This window comes from Sinocyclocheilus rhinocerous, unplaced genomic scaffold, assembly GCF_001515625.1.
Source record: "Sinocyclocheilus rhinocerous isolate Xijiao unplaced genomic scaffold, SAMN03320098_v1.1 scaffold1655, whole genome shotgun sequence".
In the NCBI taxonomy this organism is placed as follows: domain Eukaryota; kingdom Metazoa; phylum Chordata; class Actinopteri; order Cypriniformes; family Cyprinidae; genus Sinocyclocheilus; species Sinocyclocheilus rhinocerous.
In genome coordinates this window covers 997619-1006969 of record NW_015655597.1, presented here as the reverse complement: position 1 = coordinate 1006969, position 9351 = coordinate 997619, and the positions used below count along the sequence as shown (strand labels likewise).

General features: G+C 37.7%; 1 protein-coding gene across 1 annotated transcript in view; it reads right to left on the bottom strand.

Annotated features, from left to right (window-relative positions):
• Positions 1 to 2396: 2396 nt before the first annotated feature.
• The window catches only part of LOC107718779 (FRAS1-related extracellular matrix protein 2-like), a 52499-nt gene continuing 45544 nt past the window's right edge, over positions 2397 to 9351 (bottom strand). Inside the window, exons 17-25 of the mRNA XM_016526006.1 lie at positions 7819 to 8011; positions 6953 to 7057; positions 5201 to 5230; positions 4980 to 5107; positions 4665 to 4799; positions 4270 to 4396; positions 3780 to 3967; positions 3407 to 3553; positions 2397 to 3271 (exon numbers count right to left, since the gene is read on the bottom strand). Of these exons, the coding sequence (XP_016381492.1) occupies positions 2765 to 3271; positions 3407 to 3553; positions 3780 to 3967; positions 4270 to 4396; positions 4665 to 4799; positions 4980 to 5107; positions 5201 to 5230; positions 6953 to 7057; positions 7819 to 8011 (1560 nt within the window). The 3' untranslated portion in view covers positions 2397 to 2764. The remainder of the gene's footprint in view (positions 3272 to 3406; positions 3554 to 3779; positions 3968 to 4269; positions 4397 to 4664; positions 4800 to 4979; positions 5108 to 5200; positions 5231 to 6952; positions 7058 to 7818; positions 8012 to 9351) is intronic.

Below are 9351 nucleotides of genomic sequence, written 5' to 3'. Positions count from 1 at the left end.
GCCAGGACCTCCGGATACAGTAGCAGTGGGTGAAACAGAGAGATATCACAATGATCCATCCAAATCCATTCATAACTAGGATTTCAAACCTTAAAACTGATGCAACCTACATCACATCCATTTTATACTTATTCAGAGAAATGAGTATTCTCAGTACAACATCTTACACAAACTCAGTTCTTAATGGACAATTGAATGTATGCATTTTTTCCCATCATGTTTAGACCTAATGCATTCAGAACATTGCCAAAGGTACTGTGGTGGTGGGGTTGGAAAGTGAGAAATGCATCAGTAAAACTGTAAAGATTTCTAACTGTGTGCTTTATGCAAATGAGCTCCAAAGAGAAAGAAGAGTGGTCCACTGAAATGGAGAAGCACCAAAATGTAATCTCTTCCCTATCAGAAAGGGATAAATGTACCCTTTCGACAACAGACACTCCTCGTCTCCCATCTGGTGAGACAAAAACAGATACACAGCATTCTGAGCCTCCCAGAGACACAGTAACAGATGCACCATGCTCTGAGTCTCCAGCTGTTTTAGGCAGCAACAGATTCAACCACATTTTGTGCTTCAAGCCTGGAGAAAAGAAAACATCAACAGACACCTTTACATTAAAAGTCTTTGTCCAGCAAGAAAACAACAGATGCAGCATGTCCTGAGTCTACATCCCAGAGAGACAAAAGCAGATTGACCAAGTTCTCTGGCCTAGAGAACCTTCACTTCAAGGTACTTTTGTCTGTGTGTTCCAGATTAAGGACCTTCTGCAACTACTTCAGGGCCTCATCTGTGTGTTCCAGATGTTAGGAACCTTTGGTGCTCCAGGAGATCAGCATCTCACAGCGCTGTATGTTCAAGTGTTGAAATGGATTCCAATCACTACATTGTGTTTACATGTAAACCAGTTTGTTCACGATTCAGCTCATAAAGAGATCATTTTCACTGTCATCAGGCTATTTCAATTTGTTTACTTAATTTTGAAATTTCTGCACCAAAAAAGAAAAGGAGAATCCTCAATAACTATGAATTAACTACAACTGAACTGAACAAATGTTCATCACAGTTACACGACGTTCAAAGATTTCAAGTCTCAAGACTGTTTATTTTGTGCTTCAAGGCCCAGTACATAAAAATGCATTTAGCACTGTAAATATTTAGGAGTGAACCATGTACAAAAAACACAATAACTCACCATAAATACCATTTCAAACATAACGAGTATTTCATTGTGCCCAAAATCGTGCTCATGTTTAACCTCACAATCCTCTGTGAATATGGAAACAATCCAGTGATTTTATTGCATAGCACATTTCTTTTTAAATATTATCAGCCTGATGAGGAATATATTTGTCAGGAGGTGAACTGGATTTGACAATAGGATGCTGGTTTTTCATGGATGCATAAACAGCTTGATGTGTCTAATGACAGTGAAGACAAAAAAATGTGATAGTTGATACACCAATGTCAGAGAAAAGTGAATATGGTCTGTGAAAAAACAAAAACTGCAATAGACGAACACAAATTTGGAAATCTGAGGGATTTCCTGTGTCACAGTTTTTCTTATTTTAAAATGACACTTAGTGAGATAAGACTGCAATATTTAATACATACGGCTCTCATGAATACTAATGCTTAAATTATAACCAATAGAAACAGCAGCAACAAGATGAAATTTGTTTCATTTGACAGACTGAATGTAAACTTTGTGACAACAACTATTTGACAGTGTGATATGAAATGCCTATTCAGCATTTCTCCATTAAAATCGTGGCACTTGCTGTTAAAAACCAGCATATCTGTAAAACACACTGAGCAATTGAGGAAAAGTCATATTCTCCAAAGCCATCACATATTCCGAAATACAGTAGCAAATACTGTAATACAAGCAAATACTAACACTTGAGATTAATAAAGGTGAAACACACAATACCAGTGTCAGTGTCGTGATCAGTTCATTTGAATGCACCACATGATCCCTAAGAAATGACTTAAACTTACTTTTCCTTTCACAATGTCTTTATAAATGCCTCTTTATTACCCATATGGTGTTACCCAGTGTTCAAAGTGACGGGCCCGTCACTTTTATTTTTAGACATTTTTTAAGGAAACTTTCACACACTTTGAATTACCACTTTGACTGAAATGTTCTATTAAAATTTTTTTTTTTTATGTACTCACAACTAATTAAAGGTTGGAAAAAAATGGTCAGAGTAACAACAACAACAAAATATTATTAATAATATTATTATTAATTATAACATTATTTCTTGATTGATTGATTGATTATTATTACTTTTATTATTACTATTACCACTATTATTCTTATTATTTTCTTTTTGTGATTCAAAAAATTCATTTTGGAATTTAATGAAACTAAAATGGAAGCAAATGAGATCTTGTTTCTGTTAATACATCCACTGGCATAAAATAATTTATTTTACCTCCTTATTTTACCTTTATTCATTCATTCACTCACTCACTCACCCACTCAGTCCACCAAAAAAATGGGTAGGGCATTATGGGGACCCCTGAGAACTCTGAACACTGGGTAGACCTCAACAATCCATTACTGGACAAGCAAAAATTCAGTTACAACATAAAACATCGCTTAAAATGATTTCTTTGGGCTGGTGATGAACTGGGTCGTGAGTTCTCTGTAAGATAAAACCTGTCAGAGGCACTTGTTTAAACCAAAGAAAACAAAACAAATTGATCCAATGTATGACAAAGGAGAACAGTACAGTCTCCAAGTAGTTCATTAGTCCTTCAGACCTCTGAGCTGTCACCATTATCAAGGCTACTTCTAACTATAACAGGCTGCAGGCTGGACGAGACTATTGAGGCCTTTTTCACAGGCGTCCACCTTGAGCGAACCATCAGTGCCAACACCATAACCATGAGGACGGTGAGAAGCAGTCCCACGACGGCTCCTGCCACAGTCACCGCATCTTCTTCCTCACCTCGTCCACTGAGCTCCCGTGGAGACAGTCTGTCTGCGAACAGCTCCTCCCCAGACACAGAGCGACGACGGCTGCGGTCCAGAGCGATGTGCATGATATTCGTTCCTCGGTTGTTCTCGGGTCCAATCTCCTCCGCCAGTATCGGGACTTCTCTGTTGGACCGTCTGTAGCGTCCTCTGGCCTCCGCTGGAACAAGGTCACCTGATGTTATTGAGTGGTACTCTACACTTCGCTTGCCAATGCCACGCTTGGCGTTGTCTTTTGAACGCACAGTGTAGATGGTGTGAATGAACCACTCCCTCCCTACTGCCACCTAGAGACAAGAGGGATAAGATTGAGCAAGATTGACCTTGTAAATGACAGGAATCCAGTACAGGATGTCACAGATTTGCAGTACGCCACTGTATATAGTCATTCCATAACTAATAAACCATCCAAAAGATTAGACCTGGAAAAGAGGAGTAGAATCCAGCCTGAATCCGTCAGATCCTGGCTGCTTCACCAGAGAGAGGGCAGAGGGGTCATCTACAGCCAGCAGGGCCTTGAAACCCACATCCCCAAAACTCTTGGCCTGAGTCTCTGGCTGGGCTTTGTCCTAGAGGATAGGTGGAGTCATGGGACTTTATTATTATTATTATATTAACATACAATTTATTTAAATAATGTATAATTTATTATAAAATGAAATAGAAATATAAAAATATTATGTGCTTGCATTTTATTTTAAAGACTTATATACAGTGTTATTTTAGTATTATTTATATAATATTATAGTTTTATATACTATTTAATATTTTGAACAACACTGCTAACATACTCACAATAATTTTGAATCGGTACAGCAGGGATGGAGAGTCTGCAAGGCATCCAAACTCAGACTTGGCGGGGTTGTATTTAGGAACATATCCATCAGCGCCGGTGCACAGATACACCTTCTCAATATTACAGTAGAAAGAGTCACCCAAATTCTGCACAGGGTCCACCATCACCCGTCCATAGATTGTGTCACCTTGAAGAGAACCAGCTCAGTGAAACATAAATCACAAGAATGGCAGTTCTAAAAATTACACACTAACTAGATTGTTTAACTAAGACACATCGCACAACATCTGCGCAACAACAAACAACTGAAACAAACTAGATTGTTACGTTCTTAAGTGATGTTTATCTATGCAAAACTCTGTAACAATGCAAGGGTATTGCTATGTGATTTCTAAGGTGTTCCGTGCGTTAGTAGGTGGTTGGTTATATTCACTTGCTTAAAGAAATAACCTCTTGAACTGATTAAGTTAGGTGTTTTAGTAGACGTACCCTCAGAGAAAGCTGCATCACTCTCCTGGCCGAAGCCCATAGATCCATCTGACAACCACAACGCCTTCTTAGACAACAGGAACATCTGTGTGCTCAGACTGAACTCCACCGCCACAGGGTCACTCACCTCAAGAAAGTAAATACAATAATACTTCTTTAGAAGAGCTTGGATTAACTTCTAAAAATAAATGTAAAAATATACAACAGTATATCTTATTTTATATTATTTATAACACACACACTGGAATCTGTTTGCATTTTGCTGATTTAATACAGTTTTTCTATTACAAATTCTATCAACAACCAGTAGAATGAATATCGGAAATGAAAAGCTAACTTAAATTTGAGAATGTATTTCACTTCTGCTTTACTGACAGAATATTTCTTTAGTTTACCTGCTGAAAGCGGATATCAAGATCAAAGGTAACCGGCTCTCTCGGGTTGCAGACTGGAGGAATGGTGTACTCCACATTCAGCGCTGCTGTACAGGGAATCAACTTCACTGTGTATGTGCCTGAATAATCACGAACCTGCAGGTCACGAACACACAGGCATCATGCAAGTTAGTTTTTCTCAATTGATTTTACTTTAGAACCCAGATTTTACATTGGCCATCAAGTGGCGACTCAACACAGCCAGAACTGTTTATCACGAAAAGTAAACGGAAATGTCCTTAAAACCACAAAGTGGGCAAAGAGAGATCCGCTCACAGAAAAGTCTGAGATGAACATCCATTGCTGGACAGGCTGGCTGTAGGTCGGCTCAGTCCGAACCAGAGTGAGGTTAAAGGTCAAGCCTGGGTGATCTGCACTCAATACTATGGACTTCACAGAGGATGCTGGGTAATCAGGCAAGATAGCAAGTTAATTGAATCAAATCAAGACACATGTTCAATATACCATTTAAGAGAGACATGATATTTAGATTTTACCTGCAGTCTTCTGACCCCTCAAATTTGCTGCTGGCAAGAAAACAAAACGTTCTTGTAATTCATCTTTGCTTCCATAAGAAAAATTTAGATTTATTAATTAATATAACATTAATATAATTAATACAATTATAAATATATAGCTGCAAGCAGCGATTACTAGGGTTCAAGCACTTTAAGGCATTAAAGCAAATATGAAAAAAGACATTATGTATTATTTATCAAGCCAGTATCTACCTAAATCAATGATTAAAAAGGGCATTTTTGGCAATTCCAAAATTGCCAACCTGTTTACCTGTTAAAGCGCTACCTATAGTGCAATCTCCATAAAAGTTGCCATGCTTCTTAAGAACCATATGCTGAATGTGCTCACTTAGTTTCATGAAGTTTTGAGTTTTAGTTTAGGATTTTTAGGCTTTTGGGTATATTTGGCCAGGCCCTTTTCTAAATGACCCTGTTATATTTAACCAAAGTGTAAAGATCAACCTTTTTTTGATAATTATTGACCCAGAGAGTCCAGAGAATTGTACTGCAGTGGGTTTTTGAGCATGAGCGAAAAACCTAGCACTAGTTCGCAACAAAAGTTTTTTTTTTAAGATATTCTCAAATATGTAATGAACGATTCAATTGACAGCAGTGGCACAGTTGTTCAGAATGAGGAGATCTATCATATGATATGAATACCATGTGTATGTGTGAAAAGCCATGCAATATAACGTTTACACGCTTGAAAAATGCGATATGGCCCCCCAGTGGCCGATTTCTTTCACATTTTTCACAGACCTTTAGGGCTGTGAGTCAAACAGGCCCACCGAGATTCGTTCCGATCGGCCTCCATTAACCCTGTCTAATAGGTGCTCGAACTTCATTGGCTATTTGGACACAGACACTGCATGTGAATTTTCAAGTCAATCAGATTAATAGAAACCGTTTTCATGTTTTTGTCCTATTATAGCACCACACAGTGGCCAGACACCGCGATTTTTCTCATGCGACCTCAGATTGAGGTGCGTATTGAGTTTGGTGTAAATATCTCATTCCGTTGAAAAGTTGTAGCCAAAAGTGTAAAGATCATCTTGACCCAATGATTCCAATGAAATAAGATGATCGTAAGATGATCTGTGACAAGTGATTTAGGAGTTATGAGCGATTTCGTACTTTTGATAGCTGTAGCGCCCCCATCAGGCTGATCGGGGCGAGCTTTGGTTGCGTTGTAGTGAAAGTGACGTGACATGTGGCCAAGTATGGTGACCCATACTCGGAATTAGTGCTCTGCATTTATCCCATCCAAAGTGCACACACACAGCAGTGAACACACACACACCGTGAACACACACCCGGAGCAGTGGGCAGCCATTTTTGCAGCGGCGCCCGGGTAGCAGTTGGGGGTTCGGTGCCTTGCTCAAGGGCACCTCAGTCGTGGTATTGAAGGTGGGAGAGAGCGCTGTACATTCACTCCCCCCACCTACAATCCCTGCCGGTACGAGACTCGAACCCGCAACCTTTGGGTTACGAGTCCGACTCTCTAACCATTAGGCCATGACTTCCCCAATGATTAGACTGGGGGATTACTACCATCCCTCAAAGTTTCAGGTCTCTACGCCTTACGGTTTGGTCTGCCCGATCACTTTTAGGTCAGAATACTGATCTTTGAAAAGCTTAACAATTACAACAGGGTTTCAGCGCTATGTGCTTGAACCCCTAATTAATAAGTATGGATATAATTAATAAGATTTCAGAGATGCCAAAACTTACCAGAATGTACCGCTACAAACAACCCTCTGAAGCGAGCTTCTGTGCGGAAGTTCACCACAAGCCTTCCCTGCTCATTAATCCTCATGCTGGTTGGATATAAAGCTCCTGCAGAGAAAATGTGATGATCTTTTCATTATAAATATTGTATGACTTCCCACTTAAAAGTTCTAATTTCCACATCCTGAACTAGTTCTGTAATCTTCTACATGTGACATCTGTATTCCAAGAATATGGGAATTTGGCAGAGATTTGCCCCCCATTTCTATGACAGTCAAATATAAAATAAAAATGACAAATTGTACACATAAATAACACAAGCATATTGAAAACAGAATTTTATATTCATAAAAAAGGTGCAAAATTGCCCTGTTTTTAACTCTTCTTAAACATTTATTATAGAAGGGAAATTAGAATGCAAAAATAGAAAAATTCTGGCCAATTTAACATTAACATTTAACAAAAATGAGGGAGAAAAAAATGCTTAAAGCATTTATTATTCTTTGTTGATGTTAGTAAAATGTAATTGTTTATGTTAATTCACAATGTGTTAATGTATACAACTTTTGATTTTAAAACGGCATTAGTAAATGTAGAAATTACCATAACTAATAATAATAAATGCTGTAGAAGAATTTGTCATTATTAATTCATGTTAACTAATATAGCTAACTAACTCTAAAGTGTTACCTTTAAAGCTATCAAAATCTATCCTATAAAACTTGAAAGTTTTTTTTTATTCTAATATTTTTCTCATCCTATTTGACAGAAAATGTCCCCTATTTAATTTCCCCAATTTAAGTGTTTTTTTTTGTTTGTTTTTTGAATGGAACATTCTTTATGGAGATTTGCTCAAATTCATGACTTGCCTTGCAGTTCTGCCTGAGGAGGGCTGCCGACACCATCCCTCCACAGGATGGCAGTGTCATACACAAAGGTGAGGCGCAGTTCAGAATGCAGGTCGAAGTGTTGCCAGCCTCCTGCTCCCACAGGGGAATGAAACACGTATGAGACGTGGAGAGGAACTCGCAGGGTCACGTATGACTGCACCAGGTTCAGCACCTTTCAAAAACACATTCAAATGATACTGAAGATGAATAGCTACAAATACTGCAAAAAGACTTTTTAAGATAAAAAAAAAAGAGCCCGATTCTCCACTAGAGGTTGCTATTAATAAGCACTGGCTGTTTGACAAAGTAAAGTTCATCAATAAGCCAGGATGCATTTTGTCAGAGGAATAGATTAGCTGTCTCAAAGCATTTTGATTGAATGAAACATTTGCTAATTTACATAGTCAATTATAATCAAAATACCAGGCTATAAAAATGTGCTCCTCAAGTAATGAGGTCGGTCTGAACACCTGCTGGACTGGGTTTAATCAAGACGAGAAAAATCCCTATGAACATTGTCAAATTCCCATCCTGAGGGAGGATCAGCAGGATCCGAGCACGTCCTTTAGATGCGTTTTGAATTCATGTCTCGTTTTACGGAGCTATTGCAGACTTTAAGGTTTGTTTTTGTAATAACATAGATCATTCAGACATTTAGACACTAGATTAGAGGGGGGAGCCATTTAAGCAAGACCTCAAATTCTGAAATGAAATGAATGAATAAAGAAGCCCAATGGGTTACGGTGAAGTCAATCTCCTCTTCTATTGAGAACTATGAGGAATGTGGCAGAATTAAAACCAGAAGAGAGCTACGGCTGTCACTAAGTGCTGTGCATAATAATGGAAGAAAACAAACTAAAAAAGCCTAAAAGAAGAAACCTACCAATGTTTAAATATACTAGTTTCCACTCTTATACATGGTCTATAGTATAGCATATGACTGGTACCAAAACACATACAGTGAAGCCAGGAAACGAAATTATGGGCTAAATCCACACCACATTCTCATTTTCTGCTTAAATCAGATGTCCTTTTAAATCTGGCATATTTTGCTCCTTAACTTTATACAGATACAGCATTATACATATTTCATAATAGCTTTTAATTTATTTTAAATTAATTTTGCACCATTCATTGTAATACTCAATATAGTATAATTCCTACTTTTTTATGGCAAGCATGCAGTTATCTGTCGAATGTTGAGTAAGATTCATTTAAAAAAAAAAATAGTCAGAATTGACCAAAAAAAAAAAATCACGTGATATCCAGCCTGACTGTATCAGATTAAGTTACGTTATGCATCAGATTTATTTCCAAATACGCTAACGTTAAAACATTTTTTGTATTGTTTTTGAATTAAGTCTTTTGTTCACCAAGGCTGCATTTATTTGATCAAAAATACAGTACAAATAGTAATATTTGAATATATTTTAAAATGTAATTTATTCCTGTGATGTCAAAGTAATTTAATGTAATTTATTCCTGTGAATTTTCAGCATCATTACTCCAGTC